Below are 26,407 nucleotides of genomic sequence, written 5' to 3'. Positions count from 1 at the left end.
CGCTGATGTTGCTGGCTTGGCTGCGACGCGACTGAAGTGGTCATGCTCGTCGTACTGTGAGCGTGCGTGCTGCCTGCTGGTGATGTGCCGTCGGCTCTCCGCGATGGTTTAGGCGAGCCCCGTATCCGTTGCGGCACTACTACTGGTGCAGTAGTGTGAGGCACTACTTGGGCCCATGCCACGGCAAGAGGTTGTAGGCAGCGGCGGATGCAACAGCAGCGGTGGCGATCGGGCCGTGGTCGTTTCGATGTTGTGTCGCCGAGAGTTGCAGCTCGGCCGTCAGTGTGCGCCCGTCGTTTGCAGAACCGCACAGCATGCAGGCAGGCGCCCGATGACCAGCCTCAGGCTAACTTGTTGGGCCTCGTTGGGCGGCGTTGAAGGGATGTGGTGACGGAGGAACCGGATGATACTATCGCGGTCCCATAGATGACATATGGCGAAGGTGCGTCTGGTCAGACACGCCTGACGGTGACATGACAAGCGGGCCTAGGCGGACTTGCTGCTTGCGCGCTAGGTAGCCTCGACCACACCTGGGCAGCGACGGTGTAGCTTGCAGCACGTCGAGCTTGAGGCGCCTGCGTGACGAAGCCCCCAGGGCCAGAGCTCAATCGATAAGCTGTCGCGCTCAACACTCGAGAGCGGGCCTGCCTGCCAGCCTGCGTGAGACAGGTTCACATGCCTGGCATGAGGACGGCGGATCTGTCAAAAAACACCTCGAGCTTGAGGACCAGACAACTTCGTATGCTACCAACTCCATCTCAGATTTGGACTGTGATTCGCAAGCTACGGAGTACACCACTTCCTTCTGCAGGCTACCTTCTCCAGTTTTCCAAGGGCTATCAATGTCGAAATGTCCCTGGTAACCAACCATACCAAGCAACCGATCCGCTACAGGGCTTCTAAGCTGCAAGGGCGCCTTGTCTGCGTCATAAAGCTCTCCGGAAAATGCGAGGCGACAGAAGAGGAAGCCATTTACTATGTAGTTGGCTTTCAGAGTGCCAGGTGCTTCTCCAGTGCCGTGGCCATTGTTCTCGGAACAGCTTGCAGGCGAAATGCCCAAGTGCGCTTTCCAGCCTCTTGTCCTCAGCTATCTGGGGCATGCAAGTAAGCCGGCTGTTTCAGATGGACGCTTCTGTGCAGGGGTTTCGGAGAGTGGCTCAAGCGTCCCGGCCACGTGAAGCCACCAGCCTCACTCTCCACTCCGCCCTGGAGCGCGACGGCTTGCTGCCCTGGTTGATGGATAAAAGTCGTGGAACAGGCACGTCATGACAACGAAAGAGATGTCCGAAGCGCGCAAAGAGCTCACGTAAGAGGGAGTCCCAAGGGCTCGCGCCTGCAATATGTGCACCCGGGGCAATGACACGCTACGCGGATGTCGTATATGCTACGTCCTTCAGGGCAAAAACTCCATCGTGGAGCTTGTTGTCAGTTTGGGCCTGAAATGCTTGGTTTGGTCTGGGTTGAATTGCGCTAATCTATGATGAGCACTTTCATGGTCGGAACAGAGGATGGGTGCAAAGGACGGTTAGACTCTCATTTGGGTTGACTTTTACAACAAGACGTACGTCCCGTCCTCTCGCCAAGTACGAGATCATGATCGACACCGCGCCGCAGGACGGGCCGTGATGTGCCAATATAAACATTCTGTCCTGGCGAGTAATGGGTTGTTCCCGTCTTAAGTGCCGGTAGGGTTGGCCGACCCGTGCGCTGAAGCTGCAAGCAACATGCTTGAAGACCTCGTCAGACGAAGGTGAAGCTAAAAGGCATAATCACCCCTGTGACACGGGAGACCAGAACCACGGCAGGCCAGCCTTGATGACTAGAGGAGCAGACGAACCGGAGGGCCCGCAAATGTCGACAGCTGTCCACAACAGACTTCCTTCAAAGACTCACGACTCATCGACATGATCGTTGAAGTCGGGACAGGCAGGACTCGACGGATGGAGACCAGCATCAGATCAGGCTGGATGTAATTTGCGGCATCCCTGCTTGTTCAGGGTTTGGTCTTCCGCGTGTTTCCATTTCAAGCGTGGGAGCGCATGTGGGACGATGGAGAAGCCCATGTTCCCGGCTCATGCCACATGGGCGCATGGCCGAGCACGCAAGTACCAGGACTTCGCACACGTCAAGGTCGACGACGACGAGGTCCGTTGCTAATTAAGATTGTTTACCAGCCAGGGCAGTGCGCACTCAGCCGTTCCTGCGGCCCGTGGGCGACGCAGGCAACGGGCCTGACTGACCCTTGGATGCACCCTGAGCGTTCCCCTGCATCTGTGGAGCCATCGCCAAGCAGGCGTTCCTGGCCGACCCGTCAACCGTCCAGGACCGGCCTGCGGGCACAAGAACCACAGGCCTCGGAACAACAGCACGACATCCTTGCTCAGGGGGGCATGGCTGTCATCGTTGGGATGGGCGAGGAAGGGTTGAACGACTTACGCGAGCGGGCGCCGTGCCGAACGAGGCATGATGGGGACGTCGTCATGGTCGTGTGCACGTGGCCTACGCCATGAGGATTGGAGGACCCTCTCTATGCACTCTCCTGGCGGGACAGAGACGAAAGAAACGGTCGACGCCAGTTTTGGGGTTCCCGGTCGGGCGGAGAGGCGTCAAGGTGAGCCGGTCCTAGTGCCTACCCCGCGAAACTCAACGAGGAAGGTTTTGGCATGGCCCGGACAGGCTGGTGCAAGTCGCAGGCCATGATCGTGAAATTGCGCACCGCGTGTCGGCGAGCACAGTAGGAGGGTCGATCACTTCGTTGCCCCAGCCAAATCAGTGAGTGGGAGGTGGGTGTGCCTGCCCTGCCTGGAAGAAGCTGTCGAAATTTGTTTGCCGATGTCAAACCAGAGACCCCCAACCTGTCCACGGGTCCCAACCACCTCGACACACTCTGCCACCGCCAGCCAGCCACGACGAGACCTCCTTTCTTGCCCGCGCCAATCGCCCATTCCAGGCTATCTGCTGTTGCCGCCATACACCATCGCAAGTGGCCAGGCGCGTTGAATCGGGTGACTGGCCTCCGCTATTGCACTGCCGCAGCATACCAGTCGGCAATTGGGGGACAGTCCATGCTTGCACTTGACCTGGCCTGCCTCTGGCTCCTTGGTGCGCACAACGTTTCAACCCACACATTGTGGCCCTCTTTCCTGCCACCCAACCGTCAGCTCCCCTGAATCTGGATGGGCCAAGCACCTCGACCCGTCTTTTGAGCACCAGATCTTCCCGCTCAATTGCAACACTCCTTTTTTTGGCCTGCCCTTCGTTCCCTCCACGGCCCCAGCTACTGTCAACATCACCAGTCGCCCACTATCGTCCGTCCGCGGCCTACCGTCGTCCCCAACTTCGCGCGCAACCTCGTACCACCCTTGCATACGCGCCTCACAGCGTCATCCCGGCCGCTGGCTCTACCGTCGTCGGCCGCGCACCCGACTCGGGCTCCACCAACTCCATGAGTAGCCACGTCCACAATCACGACTCTTCTTTTGCGCCCAGCCCACTATACATCGCAGCGCACCGCTGATCTCGGCCTCATCCACGATTTCGACGACGAAGAAGCCGGCCGGCGCATCCTGACGTACAACCGCTCACCGTTACTTCGCCGCGACGCAGCATTGCTACACGGCTATATTACTCGAAAGCGCAAGGAGGCCGCCTTGTTCCTTCGGTCGCAGCTGTCGCTTGGCGTCAGACAGTCGAATATCCCCCCGCCTGCTTGTCATCCGAACTCAGGCCTCGCTGGCGGCCTAGTTCGCCATGGCGTTCCTCTTCAAGTCCAAGAAGAATGCCGACCGCAATACACAGAGCCGCGACGGTGGCGGCGGCTCAGGGAGCCGCGGCGAGAAGATGTCGCGCTCAACTCCAACAGGCAGCCTGAACTCCTTCGATGAGGGCAGCCCGGGCACAGATCCAGAAAAGTTCGCTGCGCGCCGTGCCGCTGCCGCTGCCGCCGACCAACAATCACAGCCTCTTGCCAAGCAGCCCCAGCAGCAACCAGTCAGCGACTTGCCGGTAAGAGCATCTTTCGCCGAGGCTTATTCACGCTATCGGTCATGCCGCGTGAGCTTTTATATCTAACCCTGAGGGAACAGTTTCGTAACGGTCCGACCGCAAACCCCGCGCCGACGACGACGACAGCGGCACCGAGTGCCAATGCCAGCCTGTACCCGTGGTCACAGCGGCGGTTGACTTTTACCTCGTCCATACCTAGTCCTTTCCCCCGATATGGCGCAGCAGTCAATTCTGTTGCTTCCAAGGAAGGAGATATTTACATCATGGGTGGACTAGTGAACAGCTCAACAGTCAAAGGTGACCTCTGGATGATTGAGGCTGGCGGTAGCATGTCATGCTTTCCGCTGGCTACAACAGCAGAGGGGCCTGGTCCTCGCGTAGGACATGCATCGCTGCTTGTGGGAAATGCATTCATCGTCTATGGTGGTGACACCAAGATTGAGGAGACCGATATTCTCGATGAAACACTTTACCTGCTGAACACCTGTAAGTGGTCTTCCTGATCTGTGCGACCATCTGCGCGTGCATTGCCATCGTGCTAACACAGATTCACAGCAACGAGACAGTGGTCCAGAGCCCTCCCTGCCGGCCCGCGGCCTTCCGGACGTTACGGACACTCGCTCAACATTGTCGGCTCGAAAATATACATCTTCGGAGGTCAGGTGGAAGGCTACTTCATGAATGATCTATGCGCTTTCGATCTCAACCAATTGCAAATGCCCAACAACCGCTGGGAAGTCCTCATCGAGAACACGGAGGTTTCGAACCCGGCCCATCTCGCAGCGCCCCCTGCGCGGACGAACCATTCAATGGTCACCTATGACGACAAACTGTATCTGTAAGTAAATAAGACACCCGTGGCCATTGAGATCCCCCGACGGGCACTGACCGCTCCAGTTTTGGCGGCACAAACGGTTTTCAATGGTTCAATGACGTTTGGTGCTACGACCCGGCGATCAACAAATGGGCACAGCTGGATTGTATCGGCTACATTCCTGTCCCTAGGGAGGGACATGCCGCCGCGCTTGTCGACGATGTCATGTACGTTTTCGGTGGCCGCACAGAGGACGGCACCGACCTCGGCGACCTGGCTGCCTTCCGAATCACATCGCGACGTTGGTACACTTTCCAAAATATGGGACCTTCGCCCTCTCCAAGGTCTGGACACAGCATGACGGCTGTTGCGAAAACTATCGTAGTTGTCGGTGGTGAGCCCAGCTCCGCTACGAGCCAGGTCAACGATCTGTCGATTACCTATCTCCTCGACACCACAAAGATCCGCTACCCCAACGATGCCCAGATCCAATCCAGCACGCAAAAGCTGCAGCAGGGACGGCGGCCCAGCGGCGAGCAGGCAGTTCGAGGACCTTCGCGCGATGGATCGAATGGCCCTGACCCAAAGAGAATAGCTGGCGGGCCAGGCAGCCCGACAAGCGCAATGACCAGGCCTAATGGTGTCGACAGCCATGCTCCGCCGCCTGTTAGTAATGGCATTGCAAAACTGCCCAGAAACGCAGGCACCTCGACACCGTCAGGGCCTCCGCCACAAGGGCAGCCCCCGCGCCCTATGGTAAACACGGATCCTGCTGCCCGACCTCGGAATGCGTCAATTGATCGCATCGAGCGCGAAAGATCAGGTACTGGTTCTCCAGCTGGATCCAGCCACCACTCGCCTATCACAAGAACGGAAAGCCCTATGGGCACGGGACGCGGCACACCTGTTCAACAACAAACACGTGCTGCGCCTGTGGCTAAAGCTGAGAGTGCAGTCATTGAGGACACGGTCAAATCAAAACCAACCAGAACTACGCGTGGCCATGGCTCCGTTGACAGCAGCACAGAACCTAGTCTGAAAAACGTCGTCGCAAGGCCTGCCTCTCCGCCACCTCCTACGCGGCAAACGAGCAATCCGCTGTCTCGGAAAGGATCAAACCGCAACTCGCAGACCGTTGCGCTATTGAAAGAACTTGACTCCTCCCGCAATCGAATCGCCTGGTATGCCTCCGAGCTCGAACTAGCTCGCAAGTCTGGCTATGTTCCCAACGCCACTCTTAGCCCTGTCCTTGACAGCCGCAGCACGGAGACTTTTGACGATGAGGACAAGCCACTTATTGAAGCCTTGCTGGCTATGAGACAGGAACTGGCCAATGTGCAGGCTTCTGTGGACAAACAAGCTGTTCTCGCGGCCAAGAAGATTGCAGATGCCGAGAAACAGCGCGACGCCGCTATTCGGGAAGCTGCATACGCCAAGGCTAAGATGGCGTCCCAGGCTGGAGGTGTGGTAGGCGAGCAAGCGCGAAGTGTGCCCGACACGAATGATCACCGGGAGCGGTCAAACGAGTTGAATCGCAAACTCGCCGCAAGCATCAATCTCCAAAGGGATCTTCAGGCGGAACTAGAGCGTCGTGTCGCCGAGCTGGATGCCGAGAGGCGCGCCCGCCAGCTTGCCGATGACACTTCCATGGCGACTCAAAGACGCCTCGCTGACCTTGAACAGTATAAGCAGCAGACGTCCCTCCAGGTGGAATCCTTGAAAGCTGAGCTGCATGCTGCACAACGGGAAGCCAGGGAGCACTCCATAGCGAGCGCTGACGCCACTGCTGCTCTGCAGCTGCTGCGTGTCGAGAAAGACGACTACCAATCACGGTACAACGAGGCTGCCGGGGGCAGCAAAGACACAAACGAGACGCTCGAGTCATTGCGTGAAGCAGTGGCTACTTCGGCCGATTTGAGAAGTCACCTTGAACGAAAGCTTGATGAGGAACGTGCACAGAGAGAGAAGGTCGAGTCTAAGCTCACGAAGATCAAAGCGGAACACGAGACGCGCACAGCCGAGCTCGTGGCAGTAAGCCAGCGCCTCCGGGATGCGGAAGAGATCGCGGAGCGGCACGCGGCAGAGGCCAAGTCACACCGCCAAGTCGTGGCCGCCGGTCTCGACAAGCTTACAAGAGAGGGCAGCAAGGCCAGCAAGGCCGATGCCGAGCGCTTATCTGTCTTGCAGGGACAGGTCGCAACGGCTAACAGTCTTGTCAAGAGGTTGCAGCAAGAGGCTGACGACGCTGGCGAGAAATTGCGCCGTGCCGAGGAGAGAATTGCTGGACTTGAAGCCTACCAGGAGCAGTCCAGCAGAGAAGGTGTTACCATCCGACGGCAGCTACAGTCTGCGCTGAGAGACACACAGTCTCTTCAGGCAATGAACTCCGATCTCAAGCACCAGTTGTCGAGCCAGCAACTCGAGGCGAACGCTATTAGTGTGCAGCACAATACTCTCAAGGACATTCTCGCGGAACGGGGTGTGAGCCCGACCAACACGGCACGAAGCCGCGGCGGCCCCTCCAGCACAGACTCACCCGATCCTGCCCGAACCGGAGAACTCGAAAGGCAGCTAGCGCAAGCTGTGGCAGCTCACGAAGAGACCAAACAGTTATTCGCCGGTCAAGCGCAGGAGATGGAAGGTGCTTATCGTGAGAGGGTGGCACAGCTCGAGAACGATTACCAGTCTGCGGTTCATTATGTCAAGGGAACTGAGAAGATGCTGAAACGCATGAAGGAGGAGCTCGCCAAATACAAATCCGACAATGCTCGTCTCAAGAACGAGAACATTGAGCTAGAGGATCGAGTCGCGGCTGCTGCTTCGAGTGGTGGTGCTGCGCCCTCAGACTGGGAGGAGGAGCGCGCTGCTCTCATGGAGAGAATCGACACGCTCGAGGGCCAGGTCAGATCGACTTCTGAGCATTTCGAGAGGCAACTGGCCGCCATCAAGGCTGAGTTGGCGACTACTAAGACGGAGCGCGACACTGCGAAGAAGACATCGGCCGAGGCCGCTACCAAACTCGCGTCAAAGGAGCAAGCCCTGCAGCAGATGCAAGAAGAGGTCAGCTTGCTGGAAAGGCGTGCACAGGACGCCGAGCAGAAAGTCAGCCTCCTGCTGGATCAGGTCGAGAACTCGGTGGACAACTACCGCCGAAGGAGCCGGATCAGCGGCGATCAAGATCGATCGGCTCTTCCCACATCCACAAACGGCATGAGCCATACCCGACAAGAAAGTTCTGATGCGGGAAGCATGTATGGCGGCGTCGGTGATGCGCGGAACAGTGCGGCCCTTGACAGCTTGGCGAACGAACTGGACATGCTCCGGTCACACTGGGAAACGACAAACAAAAACTACCGCCTCTCGAACACTTTCGACTTTGAAGGACCATCCCCCAAGAAGGAAGATGATGGCAATGGCGCCGGGCTGAGCGAGAGCCTCGCTGACTGGAGGAAGCGGTTGGACACTGAGGAGCGGGAGAACAAGACTCGCGGGCCTCAGTAGATGTCGTCGTTCTGCGATGCTGGAACCAATAATGATGAAGCTGGCCGGCATCCTGCTCACGACCGCAACGAAATCTGGACACCCTCAGGCGCAAGCTTCTTGGCCGTTCTGTATAGTCTACTCATTTTCAACACCAATGTTTTTTTGTTCTTGTATGCGGTGGCCACTGTCACTTTACCCGGATCATCTGTTCTATTCTGTTCTCCGCCTTCCAATTTCGAGGGCTGCGGTTCTCATGTAGTGTTGGATGCTGGTCGCAAAATTCCCGGGCTCGACTTCCTATGATGTCTGGCGTCTTTTTTCTTATCTTATTTTCTTCATCTTCACTTATTTCTCGTGCTTCTCACTTTACGATTGTACAGCAGACACCAGGGTTCTACACGATTGCTCTATTCAAAATTCACAATGACAGCTCGTAAAAGTGTCTGAGTAAACAAGGTGCATTCTTTGCTGTGTGTTCTTGTGCCGGTGCCTGTCCCCTCTTCGCCTCTCCGAAGACTTATCCAGCACGAGAAGCACCGGGCACGCCGACTGCAGCATGTCACTTTTGAAGTGGTTGCGCATGGATTCCAGGTTTGCGGGACGGGTGGACGCGGTCGCGTGGGCGTGTGTGTATGTGCGGATGAAGCGCTCGTCCTGAGCTCGCTGCCTCCCCACCCCCGCAATGCGCGCCGCCTACGATGGCAGTTGCTCGGCTCGGGCTAGCCCCCTTAGTGGTTCGTTTGACGTCATTGGCAGCCTTTTGGGGTGTTCACAATTCCGGAGTGTCTGCGAGGAAGCCAACAGGAGTTCAGGCAACACCGTGGAGAGGGGATGTGGTTTGTCTCTAGCTCAGATGTTTGGCTGATAAAGTGTAATTACTGCGTGTGGGGAAATGCCGTGGTAGCAGGTATTACTTGTGCTCAACGACAACCTTGTTTCATGCCCAAAGTAAAAGAAAATACATGCAGGAGAGACAGCATCTCGCCACCACCACGGGGGTGGACTCCTTTTGCTCTGAGCCCGTGCCCGAAAACACTAAAAGATCAGCTCGCCAAGACATGGCTAGGGTTGGAGTTGAACGCGAGCTTGCGTGTCCCCCTTCCCCAAGGCCAGCGAAGGCAAAGGCATGCGAACCAGACCTCGTGTTCTTCCGCCTGCGCCCCGTTTAGCCAAGACCTGCGCCGAGAGCGTGGTGCTCACAGCCTCCCCACTTGTACTGGTCAGGCAGGGAGAGCTCACGGTTCACAGGCCAATGCCCAGGCGGGCAGTCGTCAGCAGGTTCCTCCCCAGATGCTACAGTACGTGTGTCCTCGCTAGTCAGTGCACCCCTGCCCTGCCATATGTTGGAAAGCCATGTCAACAAATGCGCAGGCCGGTGGTCGGTCTGTGGATCGCAATCCCGGTGTGATAGGACAACGATGGCAAAGACGGCCGGCTTGGCTTGGCTTGGGGTCGTGGTCGTGGCAGGCGCCGCATTCCTGTAGAAGCTGGACCTCCGCCTGCGACATGAATCTTCCTTTCTTCTAAGTGCCAGTATTGTCCTCGACTGAGGATTGTGTTATCTTCGGTCAATCTCTTTCTGAGGATCGCCTTCGCCAAACCTCTCCTCACGTTTTTGTGGACACGCATTATTTCGACTACTGCTACTACTTCTCCTCGAGCCCGACGTCCGTCCGTGTTCCCCTAGTCATTTCGCACTGCGGTCACAACAGCAGCCATGGTCCGATTATTCGACCGCGACGGGCTCGTCCCAGCAGTGGCGCTGGCAGCTCTCATGCTGAGTGGGTGGCCCGTGGCCTCTGCCCACCCGGGCGAGCACCAGACACCCGAGGAGGTCAAGCGGGAGCTGGAGATGCACGCCGAAGCAAACTTGCGGCTCGGGCGGGCACTGAAGACATGTGCGACTTCGCCGAGTTTTGTGGCCAGGCAGCAGAGAGCAGCGGCTCGCCGGGTGGAGATGGCTCATGCTCTGCGTAGAAAGAGGGGGATACAGTCGAGTGAGTAAAAACTGCTGGGCCGTCACGTCATGCCAGGTGTTTTGAGGCTTGCAATGCAATTTGTGGCTGACTCGAGATACGTGTCGTGTCCTTTCCGACCAGCCAACATCCAACCTGCCAAGTACAAGCGAGACCGGGACGCCATTGAGCACTGGATGTCCGTCTCGCACGATCAGACGGATTCCGGATTCAACCTGGACACGCCGTATTCCGAGCTGTTTGGCGGGAATGCGAGCTGCGCCCTTGTCTCCGAGCAGACGATTGGGCCGTACTTTGTCGCCGGCGAGCTCATCCGGCAGGACATCACCGAGGGCCAGCGAGGTGTGCCGCTGCACGTCGAGGTCGAGTTTGTCGACGTCTCGGACTGCTCGGCGGTGCCCGAGATGGCCATCGACCTCTGGCAGTGCAACTCGACGGGCGTCTACTCGGGCGTCGACGCGCCCGGGCAGGCCGGCGAGGGCACCACCTGGCTCCGGGGCGTGCAGATGAGCGACCGGGAAGGCGTCGCGAGCTTCGACACCGTGTTCCCGGGCCACTACGCCGGGCGGACGAACCACATCCACGTGATGGCAACGCGGGACCCGCGCGTGCTGGACGCGAGCCAGCAGTACGAGGGCGGCGTGCCGACGCACATTGGGCAGTTCTACTTTGACGAGCGGCTCATCGAGCTGGTCGAGGCGGTGCAGCCGTACGCGGGCAACGACAAGCCGCGGGTGCGCAACGACCGGGACGGGATCGCGGTGGCGGCGGCGACGGACGAAAACGACATCTTTATGGACTACGTGCTGCTGGGCGACGGCGTGGGCTACGGCATCCTGGCGTGGATCACGGTCGGCGTCGACATGCGGGCGGACCAGAGCGACAGCCTGGCGGTGGCCGCGACCGCGACGCCCGCCCTCTCGACGTCAGGGTCGCCGGGCAGCGGCAGTAGCAGCAGCACGCAGGGCAGCACCATTGTGACGACCACGCCGACCGGCGGGGCGTTGCGCGCGGTGGCGACGCCGTTTCTTCTCGGCTGGCGGCTATAGTAGCAGTACAAGAACTGGATTTCCGTCTGGGATGGTCCGGTTTCGCTGACATGGTAGCATTTGACGTGGAATGTCGTGGTATGGATATACGTAGGAGAGAATAGGGTCGCACGGACATGTCCAGATGGCAGATGGGCATGCCATGCGCAACTGCCATTACATCACGTACGTACCTAAGGTACACTAAGTACTCAGCTTCTACTCCTAGGCAACCTTGACCCGTCTGCTTCATGCCCGCAGCCAACCTCTGGCACGTGGAGCTCTTGGCCAGTTAGTGCTCCCTTTGATAGACGGCTGTAGTACGATCCAGATCGTGTGCCTTGCGTGAGTACGCTACTGCACGATCTCACTCCCCCGCATGAACCCCGCTCATCACACATAAAAGTACAATGCCTACCTACTTAGTTATACTTTTGCCGTGTGTTTCGAGTGCCGGCTCGGAAGTGGGTGCCAGCGTTGGACGACACGCCACCCGCCCCACCAGCAGCGAGACCCTGAACGGCCGGTCCGCTTCCGGGCTTCGGCCCCGGGGGGAGGGACATGCTGATAACACCTTCCCCCCGCTGCCTTACCCCAAACCCGGACTCCTGCTCGACCCCGATCAGTCCAGAGTGAGCCCATGCAAGTCAAGACGAAGAACCATATCTCCCATCCATCGCCCCGCGCCCGGCCAGCGAGCATTACCGTAACAGCATAACCTCTCACCAGTAGACCCCTCTCAGAAACACCTCCGTCCGTTTTTGCCCACGCTCCTCACGAGACAAGACTCGGGTCACCACCAAGGTCCCCAAGTAGAGACAAAATGGTCTCACACGACACATTCCCAACCGCCAAGCCCGAACGGCTGTCTCCCACCCTCACCATCCATGCGCCGCTCACGCACCGTGGCCACGGACCCGGCATCGTCATCGTCACAGACTCTGCCACTTCCCAGACTGCCACCAACGGTGACGCCCAGCCCCACGAGACCCTCGACCCTCAGCCCCTCCAGAAATGGGCAGAGGAGGGCTACGTCGTCGCCGAGCTGCGGCTGTCCGCGTCCGGCTCGAGCGACGACGACGCAATCCGCCTGCGCGATGACCTGCGCGTCGCGACAGAGGCGCTCACCATGCACGACAAGTGCACTTCCAAGTCGCGCTACGCCGTCATCGTCTACACGCCTGCCGCCTTCCCCTCCATAAGCTCGGCCATTGACGGCAACGGCGAGATCGCTGCCGTCGTCTCCTTTGGAGCCCTGAACACCGCCTGCCGCAAGCCCCGGCTCTATCACTTGGCAGAGACGGCAAACCCGCTGGCCGCAGCCAAGGCCCCAGCCGTCGAGAACGAGACAGTTCACCGCTACGGCAATGTCCAGTCGACCGGGTTCGTGCTCCCGGGCCACGCCCACTTCGTCGCCTCGGCTGCAGCCGTCTCGCACAGCCGCTCCGTCGCCTTCATCAAGAAGCACCTCGACGGCCCGTGGTTTGACCTTGAGGCCATCTGGGACGAGCACACGGCCTTCGAGTTCGACACGCGCAACGTCGAGGACACCATGGCCACCATGGTCCAGGAGCCATACGTCAACCACATCCCCACCATGACTGGCGGCGTCGGCCGCGCGAAGCTGTCCGTGTTCTACAGAGACCACTTCATCCACAGCAACCCGGACGGTACTGGTCTGGATCTCATCTCCCGCACCGTCGGAGTCGATCGCATTGTCGACGAGTTCTTGTTTTGCTGCAAGCACGACAGGATAATCGACTGGTTGTGAGTGGCCTCGACTTCTTTTTTTCTCTCTTGTAAACCTTCAAATGACATTATTGATGGTGTTGCTTCGTCATCATCATGCACTCTGGTGACAAGAGAACTGACTGATTACCTGCACAGGCTCCCTGGCGTCCCCCCGACAGGCAAGGATCTCAGGATCCCCTTCACCGCCGTCGTCAACATCCGCGGCGACCGGCTGTTCCACGAGCACATCTCGTGGGACCAGCTCACTGTGCTCTTCCAGCTCGGCCTCATGCCGGATTACCTGCCCTTCCCATACCCAGTGGCAGGCGCGACGGACTCGGCCAAGAAAATTGAGTACAGGGTGCCTGGCGCCGGCATCGACACTGCCAGGAAGCTTGCGGACGAGTCGTCTGTGCCGTCCAATGAGATGTTCAAGTTCACACATCGCGAGGTATAGATGCGGATGCGGGGGACGATCTCACCTGCAGGCGGTCTAAGTACATGGATATTTTCGTCAGAAGCCTTCACATTTTGCATGTTGCCCCATATGTAGGCCTGTGGCTTGGAAATTGAATAGCGTCTTGATTGACGTACAATGCTTTCCCTGTGGAGATTGGTACTCCTATCCTAGCGTTACCGACTGGCTGTCCGATCTCTACGCCCATTGGGCATGACGATTGACAATTCTGACTGGACAACACGATTCATATTCCCTGCGAACTATCAGATCTGGGCAACCATGCCAATCAAGGTTGTGACCATGAGACTCCACTGAAGCATATAATCACTGTCCCTCTGGACCACCAGAAGATACAGACCACTAAGGGGAAACAAATATCTTTATCCTGCCCTCCGTGCACGCATCGCGAAAATAATACCACAGACTGAACAGCCCCAAGTATTCAGTCAATGATTCCTGCAAGCTCACAAAGAAACTCAATTGTTACCTCCACCGGATAGGTCTAGAAAGTGCTTTGTTTTAATTAAACAGTCGTACAACACGATTTCATGCAAGCTAGCAATCGAGCGAGCTGGCTGAACCCCAACATTTCTCCGCAGCACCCCTCCTACCATAGCTTCGCAAGTGTGGCACAGAGAGGAACCCCGCCCAATGCTGACACTACTGAACACAAGCGCAGAGCCAGACTAAAGCGAGCCGAGGCGACCTTTACATGCAAGGAACGGATAGTGCACCGACCCCCTTCTCTCTCGAGCATGTTGTGTGTGAGAGTGTGTGTGCGGAAAACCCGCCCCCTCTTTCCTGATTGGGGTCCGCAGTCGTCATGATTGGCTGGCTGCAGAGTCTCCCCCCGGGCGACAGGGGTTATATCCGATATGGTGGGCTAGGGTACAGAGCCGAGTGAGGTCGCGGGTATGGACCTTGCATTATCATTTTGCCGTGTGGATTGGGCGATACTCTCTCCCGCTCATCATCAGGCTCGGGTGAGAGGTCCCGGCCGGGCCAAGTGCTTGCTTTCGCAGGGCGGCGGCGCCGGTTCGATTGACGGGACAATGCTCCGATGTTTTGGGGCCCGGCATTCTTGCCATTCGATCTGGGGCCCGCGCGGACACGGATCTGGGGGGGCGGAGCGAGAGAGAGTTGCGACAGCGGATAGCGACGACTGGAAGTGTCTGCGCCTTTGCTGTGCTCAGATAAAGGGTGATTGACTTGCGCTTCTCTCTGGTATTGAGAAAGTTATTGGTCACATACTTTACAGGCACCTGCGACTGAACAATCCTCTATACCTTACTCAGCACCGCGTCACTGCAGATCTCGACTCTCTGGTCACGAGCACGAACACATAGACATCACTACGCTGCTACTGCTTTAATTGCACACCTTTGTCGGAAAGCACTTGAGCCTCGTACAGAGATAGAAATCGATCAGAGGCCAACGCGCGCAGTCCCCAAAAGTCGGCAACCCCGAACCACTAGCACCCGGCACACAAACAGTAACACCACCACCACCACCACCACCACCACCAGAAAGATGCCCTCGTCAGACGGATTCCGGCCCCTGGACGTGGCGATCGTGGGCGGCGGCATTGGCGGCCTCGCGGCGGCGACGGCGCTGCGGCAGGCCGGGCACAAGGTGACCATCTACGAGCGGGCCGACTTTGCGGGCGAGGTGGGCGCTTCGATATCGTGCGCGGCCAACGGGACCAAGTGGCTCAAGCGGTGGAACGTCGACATTGAGATGGGCGACCCGGTGCTGCTGAGGCAGCTCATCAGCCGCGACTGGAACACGGGCGAGCCGACGAACGTGGTGGACCTGTCGCAGTACGAGCAGCTGTATGGATATGTGAGTGTGGCTCTCGTCTTCCTCTTTCCTCGTGGTTGTGTTGTAAAGTTGCTGCTGCCATGAAATGATGATGTTGTTGTTGTTGGCTGACCCTGTACCCAAAATGTCTACAGCAATACCTCATGTTCCACCGCCAGTACATGCACCGCATGTTCCAGGACTCTGCCTGCAGCGACAAGTACACGACCGGGGGTCCGCCGGCACAGCTCGTCGTCAACCACAAGTGCACGGCCATCGACCTCGACACTGGCGTCATCACCTTTGAGAACGGCGCGACGGCCACCCACGACGTCGTCATCGGCGCCGACGGCATCGGCTCCGCGGTGCGTGGCATCATCGGGATCAACCCGGACAAGCGGCCGGCCGACTCGTCGTGCCTGCACGCCAACGTGACGACGGCCGAGGCCGTCAAGCTGGGGCTCCCGGACTTCTCCAAGGACAACGCGCTGCAGTACTGGGGCGGGCACAACAACAAGAACAAGATTGTGCTTTCCCCTTGCAACTCGGGCAGCCTGCTGTCGTACTACTGCTTCTTCCCGCGCGACAAGGGCGACTACGCCGGGCAGAACTGGAACACGGCGGCGACCAAGGAGGAGCTGCTGTCCCCGTACCCGGACCTGGACCGCAAGGTGTTCAACCACCTGGCCATCGGCGAGGACATCAAGCCCTGGCGGCTGTGGGTGCACGAGCCGTACCCGCACTGGCAGAAGGGCGTCGCCGCGGTGCTGGGCGACGCCGCGCATCCCATGATGCCCGACCAGTCGCAGGGCGCGTGCCAGGCCATCGAGGACGCCGCCGCGCTGGGCATCGTCTTTAGCGGCGCGCACTTCCGCGGCGACGTCCGCGAGGCCCTCGAGGTCTACGAGGAGGTCCGCAAGCCCCGCGCCACCAGGGTCCAGGCCGCCGCCGCGCGCGCCAGGGAGAACATCAGCGAGCGCATCGGCTTCTCGGACAACACCAACAACGGGAGGTACAATGTCAAGGACGAGAAGAACAAGCTCACCACCGAGGAGATTTGCCTGTATGATATGGACCAGCACGTGGCCGATGTGTTCGCCGCGAGAAGGCGATGAAAAAGGGGGTGGTCTTGCGATGTTGTTGTTGTTGTCATCTATGTTGAATCGAGTAGCACTTTCATTTTTGCATTCAAGCTTGGACAAATTTACAATCTGGACTTTTCAACTGCCTCGTTGTGTTGGAATACGCCAGTACTAAAGATTGTGATATATCGTGATGAAGAGTAAAGGATGAGCTTGGGGTCGAAACTGGCCCAACGCCGTGGGCTTTCCGACACTTTTTTTTCTTCTTTTTGGCAGGCATGTGTCTCGTGTCGTACCATTGCTCTCATATTTTGAATAGATTGGCACTATACTCAACCATGCTGCCATGGCCAGCCTTCTGCACTTAGCCAGATGGGATCGCCGTGTCATTTTGGGTGCATCAACCCTAGAATGCCTCCGTTCTTAACGAGACTTGTTGCCATCCATGAGACCCAATGCCGATCACGTCTCTCGAATCGATTGGTGGCTCGCTCAATCCCGCCGGCCGTTTGGCTAAGCAGTTGCGGTCGCCAGATAACAGACGTCGGCTCGAGGCTTTATCTCTGGGTGGCCCGCAGCGCCCCCTCAGTGAAGCCTAGCGCGGTGGGCAAGGTGGCGACCACCGGCTAATGCACCCTCAAGCCGTCGGATATGTTCCCTGCTGCGCTGAATCCCCTGGGGTCGCTGCTTCCGTGTAAAAACGCGGACCCCCGGCGCATCGCAGCTGCCCCTTCCCCGGATTTCTCACCTTGCGTGCCAAAGAGGGCAGCCGCGACCCGCCAGGCTGGCACGCTCGAGCACGCTCCTTCGACTTGCTCTCCCCATCATCACACGATGCCCCGTCCCAAAGTTCGGCCCGAGGACCGGCAGCGCTCGTTGCGGGTGAGTACCCTTCCCTGCGCATCTGCGCCTGCAGACTGCCCTTGCAGTACTCGCCTGGCCTGTACACGGGGACGGGCGGCGATGAGACAGACAACTCAGACATGCCTTTTTGCCCTCTGCTGTCTGAAGCCAGACCTCACGTTTGTGGGCTCATTACTCAATTGAAAAGACCCTGGCTGACTCCCGGCTCCTTCCAATCATCAACACAACCAGGCCTGCTCTGCTTGCAAGTCCTCCAAGATCCGGTGCAACTCGGAGCTGCCCTGCTCGGCCTGCGTGAAGCGCGGTCGCGCCTCCGCCTGCGTATACTCGGATATTGACCGGCGCCGGCGCAACCGGTCCAGCCTCGCCTCGAACAGCTCCGGCGTCCCTCAGGCACAGCCACATCAAGCACAGCAGCAACAGCAGCAGCAACGACGACCCAACAGCAAGGCTCAACCGGGAAGCCGGAATGCCGTTGGTGGCAACGGCACGGCTTCCAGGCCGGGAACCGCTTCCGGGACCCGGAGTCACCACATCCACTTTCAGACCTCGCCCGCCGTCACCTCCGGCTCCGAAGAACTGGATGGTGGTCGGTCTCCACAATGTCGGACGCCGTCACCCAGCGTCAGCGATGATGTGAGCGCGCCACTTCCCAAGGACCAGCTTCTCATCAGCTCCCAAGGCGAGAAGGGTAAGTCTTTTAGCATACGACTTTGTTTGAATTCAACTGCTGTCGCGTGGGCCTAGTTCCCAACTATGCTTACGGAGGAACCTTGGGATCCGTACTGACGACCTTGCCGTGTACAGTCTACATTGGCGAGACCGCTTCATTGTCTTTTCTGTATTTCTTGCGCAAGACACTCCGGCCATACGTCGGCCGTACACGCTTCACAGATGGCGAGTCGAACAACCTCATGCACGAGTGGGAGACGGGTCATGTGCCGAGCGACCATCTCGAGGCCACTGCTGAACAGATGTACACCCTCTTGGAATCGTACTTTGAAGCTGTAAGTCACCAGGCCTGCTGCCGTCAACATGCCCCAACAATGACCAGCCATACTCATTATCTCTGCAGACGAGCGGCCTCTTCGACTTGTTCACGGCGGATGAGATCGACGCTCTAGTAAGCGAAAGAGTCAAGACGACGTCGACTTCACCACATTCAATACCATCAGAAGGCTTGTCCCCTTTCTCGGCGAAGAACAAGCGAGATGACCTCGCAGCTCTCGATGTGGCTCTTGCAATCGGAGCTCAGACGCAACCTCGCAGCTCGATGATTATAGACACGCAGACACAGGCTGCGTTCTTCTCGCGAGCCCGCCAAGTTGCTTTCGAGGGAATGATAGCGAACCCCAGCCTGAGCATGGTCCGCCTCTTTCTTCTCATGGCCTTCTACATGCTAGGTGCCTGCCACAGGAACGCTGCCTCTATGTATCTTGGCGTCGCTTCAAAGGCAGCCGTCGTGCTGGGGCTTTCATACATCAGGAAGCACTGCAACGCACAGCTTGAGGACTACGACTCCAGGCTTCGCATATGGAACAGCCTTGTCGTGCTAGACATTCTGATGAGTTTCATCCTTGGTCGGCCACAAAGCTTGCCCCCTACACGGTCCGAAACCAGCAGATCAAGCACGCCAGCAGCTGAGGGTGGTGGAGGGCAAGGGACCTTCCTGGCAATCGTTCGTGGCTGTACCCTGATTGAGAATATTGTCCATACACTTCGGTCAAGCAATATGCTCCATGTGCCAACGGCAGAAAGCCTCTTAGAGCAGCTTCGCCTGTGGACGCAGAGCTTGCCAGAAGCGGTGCGGCAGTTCACGTTCACAGCCAGCGCATATTCCAGCACCGGATCATCGCTCGAGTCTGCGGATAGGCAGGCTCTCGTTGGGAATGTGCACGTCTCGTGTGTCTACTACTTTGCCGTAATTCTCATCACAAGGCCATTCCTCATCGCAGACCACATGCCACGCCTGCGAGCACGGGCTGCCCAGCACGGCGGGGATGGTGCCGGTCCGGCGTCCGTGGTGGCGACACCAACGCCACACTCGAAAGCCCGCGACGTGAAAGTCGCCAAGCTAGCCCAGGTCTGTGTGAGCTCGGCCATGTTCATGGCCGAGACGCTGCAAAAGCTCAAGAGGTCGGACTTTGACTTTGGAAATCTCTGCCTGGTCAAGTAAGTCGGGGGATCCTTTGCCGTGCGGGCCGTTGCACTTTGATACTGACACTCTACTTTCCTTGCAGGGCATGGATTTTCGGGTCTGGTTTGGTCCTTGGCTTCTCAATGTTCGCCGGTGAGCCACGGCAAGACATCACGGATGCTTTTACCGGTGCCCGCGACGTCCTGGCGAACATCGCCGAGAGAAGCCCACAAGCGAAGAACTACTACGACATTCTGACCACTATGGGCGAGGCAGTCACTCAGTATCGCCGGCGTGAGTCCCTCGAGGCTCGGCGGAACGTACAGCATTACATGTCACAGATTCTGGTCGTTGGTATTGCTGCCGACCAGCATGAAGATAATTCCGACATGGCGGCCGGCGTTGATGGAGAGAATCGCCACCTGCTGCAGAACAACAGCGATGCTCTTGGTGGCAGCGGGTTGTACCAGCAACAGCAGCAGCAGGCGCTCGGTCTAGGCGCATATGGCAATGGCGTTCCACATCAGCATCAGCAACAGCAGAATAGCGGCCTCGGCGGATTGAATCAGAACGGCACTGGCGTTGTGGACAGCAAACAGTACCTGAGCCCCTTCTCTGTACCGGATCTCGTGACTCCCTCGTCGTCATCGGATCCATCTTCAAGCGGTGCAAGCGCCAGACCAGCCACGGCTTTTGGTGGTGGTGCCAATGGCAGCTCGATGGCGATGTACGGCGGTGCCGGGCTGGGCCACATGAGCGACTCAATTCTGGATGACTTACAGATCGACTGGGGCGATTTGGATCTGCAGCTTGGTGACGACTCTGGACTGTTCGAGTCCGGGCCTTTTGAGAGGCTCTTTTACAGTATCGAATGAGCGAATTCTGGGACCAGGCTCAAGTTCGAAGTCCGAAGAGCTCGAAGAGCTCGAAGGCAAATTCATGGCTCTTGACATACGCCGGTGTTAACATATGGGCAAGGCGCGAATTGGTTCAAGGTGCCTATGGCATTTCGACTTCATGGCCGTTTCGCGGAGAGCACACTGCTTGTAAAGGAGTGAAAGCACAGGAGTTTTGGAGAATAGTCTCGTCCAAGGGACCAAGGACAGACGACAATGATACCCTGCAATTGCAACCTCACCTTGAGAAAGAATCTTCAGTTTTAACGTGAAGAGACCTCATATTTCCTGTGTGATCTGTGCTTAAGCCACCCCGTCGCCGTATATCGTTCAAGTCAGTGCCGCTTTGGAATAGAGACATCTGATTCTCTCATGGTAATGCCGACCAAGCACTTGTAACTGCTGACTTATCTCGTATGCCCCACAAACGACGATTTTCCGTCAGGTTCTCTCCCGAGCCAGCGATCCTTGAAGCTTTGAGGGCTTGCGCTTGTATTTCCGAACTGTTCCAAAGTCTTATCTTCCCGCGGACTACATGAATCGGCGGGTAGGAGACAAGCAGCGGGTTTCGGGGGGTTGCACTTGAGAGCGAGGAGAGTGCGACAAGAAGAGACAAGAAGCGACTCATGCGCATAAACCTCTTGGCAAGAGTGGTTCGGGTCAGCAGGTTGGCCCTCTTTGCCGTGCATGAGCCTACATTATCACATCAATACACGTGGGTGTGTATGTGTGTGTGTGTGGGAATCGCAGGCAGGGTTGTGAATGACATGGAAATGAGAACGGAGGAGTGGGATCCTCCCTCCCCCTTGTCCCTTGGTCGTTGTCGCAAGTCTGGTGCCTCGAAACACTTCCGCTACAGCGCCGTTGTTGAAAAAGCCGCACCCCCTTGCCCAACACCCCCACACACACCTACACCTACACTTACAGCCCTGGTTTTGCTTCCTGCCACCACATACCAGCCCGGCATAGGTGTAACGCGCGACTGTGTCTTGTGTCGCCATGTCGTTGGCGCTTACTAGACTTTTAACTTTATGCGATGGCCAGCTAGGTGTCTGTTGGCGCGGGCGGTAGGCCTTCTTGCACGCGGGGAGCCCGCCACGGTTTGCAGTAGACTCGCCTTTGCTTCATGGAAACTACCAAAGTCGATCTGCTGTCATAGTCACGGGCAAGTATCATCCTGTATGGTTGTCGCTTTTTTTTTAATGTTCGATTAGTTTTCTTGTTTTTTAGATGAACTGCTTCTCCATTTCTATTTCTAGTCATCAGAGAGGCAGATCATCTGGACCAGCCCACCTGGGTAACAAAAAAGAGAAAAGAGAAGATAAAAATGGTAAGGTTTCGAAACACACACACATCACGGCGCCTTGCAGACCCGACTGTCTGCAGTATTGACTTGCCACGCCGTCGCAATCATTAGTGATACAGCAAGCCGCTTTCCCCATCATAACGCATCGCCAGAGGTTAGGGTCTCCAATTCTAAGGGGTATCCGCAACCGTGATCCCTCGGCGTCAAAGGCCAGTCACCAGCTAAGCAGCAATCTATGCAGCGTTGCAGGCTGTCTGTTGGGCCTGGCAATCGCTCACTTGGAAGCCAGAGTTGCCCTTGTTGAAGGCGTCCATGCAGGCGTTGTTCTGGATGTCACAGGCTCTCTGCTTGGCAGCGGCCTCGTTGACAAAAGTGTTGCCGTTGACAGCAAAGGGGCGGTTCGCGTCGCCAGAATTCTACGAGAATGACTTAGTATAGACTTCAGGCCACGAACACAAACGGAATTTAACGTACAGTGACAGCAGGCGCCGCACCGCCAAAGGCCCTGGCGCCACCACGGCCTCCGTTACCGCCATTGTTACCGCCCTGCTGGCCGCCCTGCTGCTGACCACCGTTGTTACCGCCCTGCTGAGCACCGTTACCACCCTGCTGGCCGCCCTGCTGGCCACCCTGTTGACCACCGTTGTTACCGCCGTTGTTGTTGTTGTTGTTGTTGCCTCCGTTGTTACCGCCGTTGTTACCACCGTTGCCGCCACCAGCTGCAACAGTGAAGCGGACGCAGTCATCCTGAGGACCACGTTGAGCGACAGGCATGAGGGCAGGTTGGTGGTTGGAAGCGGAAGTCATGGAGCACAGACGGTAGTTGCCGGCGGGCAGACCACCTGTGACCGTGGCCTTGAGCAGACCTTGGTTGTTACCCGCGTCGTTGATGCCCTTGAAGAAGGCAAACGTGGCGGCGCTGGGAGGGGTGTTGGGGTTCTGGCTGTTGCCCATATCCTGAACGACGACGTGGGTATGGCCGACGACCACGCCGCCGTTGCCAAGAGTCTGAGGCGCGTTGTAATAGGTGACATCAGGGTTGGTGAAAGCACCAGCCTGGAGGTTAGCGATCTGGACTGTGATATCGAAGTTCTGGTTCGCCTGCAGAGTGTCGCCGTTCTTGGGATTCTGGAACACGGCAGAAATCATCTTATCGGCGGCAGGCATGTCTCCCATGGGGATAGGGTTGCAAGATCCGCCACGTGCCTGAAGACCGTTGGTGATTGTCTTGCCCTTGCAGAAGTCGATGAAGTTGTTGGTCGAGCTATGGCAAGATTAGAGGGGTCTCCCTTCGTATAAGAGCTCAAGGCAGATACTCACGTCTGAGACGCAGCCTGGCCAGCTGCGGCATTCTGAAGACCGTTGTTGGCAGCGTTCGTGGCAATGACACTGGGGTCGAGGCAGAGGTTGTTGTTTCCGCCATTGTTGCCGCCGTTGTTTCCACCGTTGTTGTTGTTGCCACCGTTGTTGCCGCCATTGTTTCCGCCCTGCTGGCCACCCTGCTGGCCACCACGGTTGCCACCACGGAATTGCCTGGCGCTGAGGCTGTTGCGCTGAGACCGGCGGTCATGGACGGAGCCGTAGGGAGTGACCATGGCGTCGGAGACGGCCACGGCGCCGACGAGGGCGAGAAGGACAGACTTGGGAAGCATGTTGGCGATGATTACTGGATGACGAAGAGAGTGGAAGGCGACAGAAGACCCGGCTGCTGTCGATGATAGAACGAGAAAAGCTGCTGAATGTGGTGTGCTTGCGTGATAGAAAGGGGCGTCTCAAAAATGGTACCAGACCGAATTCGAAGATGCAGAGAAAAGAATGGCCACGAAGGACAAGGTGATGTAAAGTGGGCTGGCCCCGGGACAAGAAAAGGAACGAAGGGAATAAGACACACTACCAGCGTATTCTATGGGAGAGGGAAGAAGACCAGGAGAGGAGGGATTGAAACCAGAGGGGAGCAGTGGGCCTAAGTAGGCGATGCGGCCGGCGCAGTAAGTGACGGGCAGGACAGTTCAGACGGCGGGCTGGACTGGGCGCCGAGAATGTTTCTCACGCCCCACGCACGCCGGAAGCCCCAACGCTGAGGGTGAGGCGCCCCTGGCCGGGAGGGCTGGGGCCCGGGCTCCGGCACGGAGAGCACGAGGGCGTAGCATGCGCCGTCTCAGGATGTCGATCCGGGCAGGGAACGGGGGTGTCGAGCGCCAAGGAGCACATCCCGGATCAGATCGACCGGGGAGGGGAGGTCCCCTGGCCCATGTTGGTTAACAAGCCTGGCCGACGGGTTGATCGGAGTGTTGGTATGTGTTGGTCTTGTCGTGGTGGTGGAGACGAGGAACCTTCGTCCCATGGCGATACTGCGTCTGATATCGAGTTCAGTCGGCCACGCGCAGTCTGGTGTACTGCTCGCTTACTTGCTCGCAGGCACAGCCAGCTCATAGTGAGAGAGTGGCTCCTGCCTATTACCGCCCGACTGCCCGCGACTGCCCAACCCCATGTCCGCCGCTCTTTCCATGTGGACGCTTGTTCTTCACAGTGATCTCTCCCAGTCATATCCGCCCTTTCTCCCAGCACGATGCATGCAGTGCGTCTGGCATCGCCGTATCTTGACACTGCCGCTGGTCAGGACTGAACAACTACCGGACGAGATGTGGTTTGGACGGGCTCGCTGCACGGTATTGCTCTATCGCGCGTCGTCCGGGGGTGGAGCCAGGGCTAGTGGCTGGGCGGGGGCGCACCTGCAACGGCTTGAGCCGCAAGGCCAACAGCCAGCCCCTAGGATCCCCACCAAATCCAGGCACCCCGCCAATCATGCGCGCTGTAGGCCCTCCAGGGACCACTGCCCTGCCAAGCCATGCCCTCCTGGGCGGTTTCGCACCCGGCCGACTCTGAGGCAAAACACAGAGGCGAGACATGGAGTGCACTGCTCCTGTCCAAGGTTCAATCAGGCCATTTCTCAACGGCCCCCAGCGCGTGTCCACCACCACGCCGACGCTGCGGTTCGACAAGCCTCTTGGGCGACACGCTCCTGCATCCTCCTCGACGTCTCTCGTCACCCCTGTGTGCCATCCTGTCCGTCGTAAACTCCAGCTTCGACCGCCGTTGCTATCAACCCCATTTCCATCGTGACGGCACCGCCGCGCCTGCGCGTGCTGCCCGTTCTCGGCCTCTGACTGGGCTGGGGGCACCATGTCGCCCACTCACACGATCCATGAGCGATACAGAGACAAGCATTGTGGCGTCCGCGCTTGTTTCGACTAGCGACTCTGAAATACTGGGAAGCCCTCCGCCCACGCGAAACAGCACGGTTGAGCCCTTGATGGCCCTGTCGGGCCCTATCACGTCTCTGATCGGGCTGGGCGACAATGCCCATACGTGGTGCCGCTGTTTTCAATTACGGGCGCTCGCTTTGCGGTTTCGCATCCTACCCTGCCACGCCTGTGCATTTCCGAGTCGCCAAGCCTGCAAGCACTTCGTTCGGGACCCTCTTTGATCATCAGAAATTCCCGATCCGGCGGTCGCAACGTCAACCAGTCGAGATTCAGACGAAACATGTCGTGCTTTGGGAACGCCTGGGTCACTTGTCATGCTCCGTATCGAAGCCAGCCTTGGCACAATGACGTTCCTGTTCGTCCCGACATCTCGCTCGTCCCGGCACTTGATCATAATTCGCCGGTATGCTAGGTATTGGCGAGTACAAACTCGAATCAGGAGCGGCAGAAATGTTCGGTTTTCAAAAGCTTGACGCTCTGGCGTGCAGCCAGCAGCCGGCTGTGTGTTTGACGATTATGACAGTACAATCCTGCCCCTGGCTTTTGGTCGTTGTTCGTATGCTCCTATGGACCACCAGAATGTGGTTCATACGGTCATCGTATGGCTCCTGCTGCCAAGATGGTGATAAAGCATATCGTTCGGATCCTGCCGACGCCAAGCATTCTGGCAGCCTGTCCAAGTTGCAACGATCCCGCAACTAGCACCAACAGCCTAAATGAGGCTTGTCTGGTGTTCCTTACGACGGCCACTGTCAGCAACGCCCAGAAGTAGAGACTCTTCTTGTCAATCAGCGCCGGTTGCGCGGCTGTCGGCACAAATCCTTCGCCAACTGGTCCACTTAGGTAATCTCGCTGAGATGCAACCCCAGCTGAACAAGGACGACTGCGCACACCCCTGGACCAGGGTGCAAGCATGGACCCCTGCCCATGATGCAGGTCCCGCACAGAGGATCACACTGAAACTCGCTGTGCCATTGCCATGCCTTTTAACTCCATGTGCGCTGTGCACAAAGCTAGGAAGCATGTTGTGCTTGCATAACACCTCGATGCTCGAGATTACGACCTTGAAGACCTCCGCTCCTGACAGGGATGAAAGTAGGCAAGCTCGCTCAATGTTCAGCCAGGGTCTCAAGTTGGCAGGGAGCCTTGGCACCGGTTCCAGAAGAACCCGTTCGGGCTTGACTTGCCCTGGAAGAAATCGTACGATTCTCTGGTTCTGCTATTGGACGCCATGCTTGTTGTCGCGTCCTCCTTTCGTTGTTCCTGGAAACAACCCAGACTGCGGGGGTTCGAGATCTGGAAGCATCTCCTGTCGCCCTCTGCCCCGTGAGCTACAGCCCGGCAGTTCCATCACCCGCCACTAAGCAGCAACATCAGACAAGCCAGTTAGATCCTGGTGCAGGAGCCACCAAAGGTGAAAAATGGCGTCAAGATTTTGCATCCGTATTATCCTTGCGAGTACCGCTGGCGACAGAGAGCTCCTCGTCCAGGGTTCATCGATGACGCACGCTTTCTGTGTGTCTGTTGGGCTCCGGTACGGCCGCGTAAGACTTTTCTCC

The 26,407-nt window shown here is 57.9% G+C and overlaps 6 protein-coding genes across 6 annotated transcripts; 5 read left to right on the top strand and 1 right to left on the bottom strand.

Moving 5' to 3' along the window:
* The first annotated feature begins 3,460 nt into the window (after positions 1 to 3,460).
* On the top strand, positions 3,461 to 8,517 carry B0I36DRAFT_65816 (uncharacterized protein). Its single transcript, XM_046163170.1, has 4 exons — positions 3,461 to 4,005; positions 4,086 to 4,491; positions 4,561 to 4,843; positions 4,903 to 8,517. Exons 1-4 carry the CDS (start codon positions 3,751 to 3,753, stop codon positions 8,318 to 8,320), a joined length of 4,362 nt encoding a protein of 1,453 aa, XP_046016537.1. The 5' UTR covers positions 3,461 to 3,750; the 3' UTR covers positions 8,321 to 8,517.
* A 2,103-nt stretch (positions 8,518 to 10,620) lies between these two features.
* Positions 10,621 to 11,728, top strand: B0I36DRAFT_314001 (Intradiol ring-cleavage dioxygenase). Its single transcript, XM_046152696.1, has one exon. It carries the CDS (start codon positions 10,683 to 10,685, stop codon positions 11,325 to 11,327), a length of 645 nt encoding a protein of 214 aa, XP_046016536.1. The 5' UTR covers positions 10,621 to 10,682; the 3' UTR covers positions 11,328 to 11,728.
* A 401-nt stretch (positions 11,729 to 12,129) lies between these two features.
* B0I36DRAFT_371929 (uncharacterized protein) lies at positions 12,130 to 13,494 on the top strand (the record flags this gene model as incomplete). Its single annotated transcript, XM_046160065.1, has 2 exons — positions 12,130 to 13,073; positions 13,194 to 13,494. The coding sequence occupies 2 exons, from the start codon at positions 12,130 to 12,132 to the stop codon at positions 13,492 to 13,494; spliced, it is 1,245 nt and encodes a 414-aa protein (XP_046016535.1).
* A 1,533-nt stretch (positions 13,495 to 15,027) lies between these two features.
* On the top strand, positions 15,028 to 16,412 carry B0I36DRAFT_371928 (putative salicylate hydroxylase; the record flags this gene model as incomplete). Its single annotated transcript, XM_046160064.1, has 2 exons — positions 15,028 to 15,339; positions 15,453 to 16,412. The coding sequence occupies 2 exons, from the start codon at positions 15,028 to 15,030 to the stop codon at positions 16,410 to 16,412; spliced, it is 1,272 nt and encodes a 423-aa protein (XP_046016534.1).
* A 2,125-nt stretch (positions 16,413 to 18,537) lies between these two features.
* On the top strand, positions 18,538 to 20,518 carry B0I36DRAFT_313999 (uncharacterized protein). The gene is made up of 2 exons (XM_046152695.1): positions 18,538 to 19,415; positions 19,484 to 20,518. Exons 1-2 carry the CDS (start codon positions 18,583 to 18,585, stop codon positions 20,253 to 20,255), a joined length of 1,605 nt encoding a protein of 534 aa, XP_046016533.1. The 5' UTR covers positions 18,538 to 18,582; the 3' UTR covers positions 20,256 to 20,518.
* A 950-nt stretch (positions 20,519 to 21,468) lies between these two features.
* Positions 21,469 to 23,592, bottom strand: B0I36DRAFT_313997 (uncharacterized protein). Its single transcript, XM_046152694.1, has 3 exons — positions 22,903 to 23,592; positions 22,057 to 22,846; positions 21,469 to 21,998 (listed from the first exon to the last, which is right to left on the bottom strand). The coding sequence occupies exons 1-3, from the start codon at positions 23,232 to 23,234 to the stop codon at positions 21,816 to 21,818; spliced, it is 1,305 nt and encodes a 434-aa protein (XP_046016532.1). The 5' UTR covers positions 23,235 to 23,592; the 3' UTR covers positions 21,469 to 21,815.
* Between the last annotated feature and the right edge of the window lie 2,815 nt (positions 23,593 to 26,407).

The sequence above is a fragment of the Microdochium trichocladiopsis genome (genome assembly GCF_020744255.1).
Source record: "Microdochium trichocladiopsis strain MPI-CAGE-CH-0230 chromosome Unknown B0I36scaffold_2, whole genome shotgun sequence".
Taxonomy (NCBI): Eukaryota; Fungi; Ascomycota; class Sordariomycetes; order Xylariales; family Microdochiaceae; genus Microdochium; species Microdochium trichocladiopsis.
This window is presented reverse-complemented; position numbering and strand designations above follow the sequence as displayed.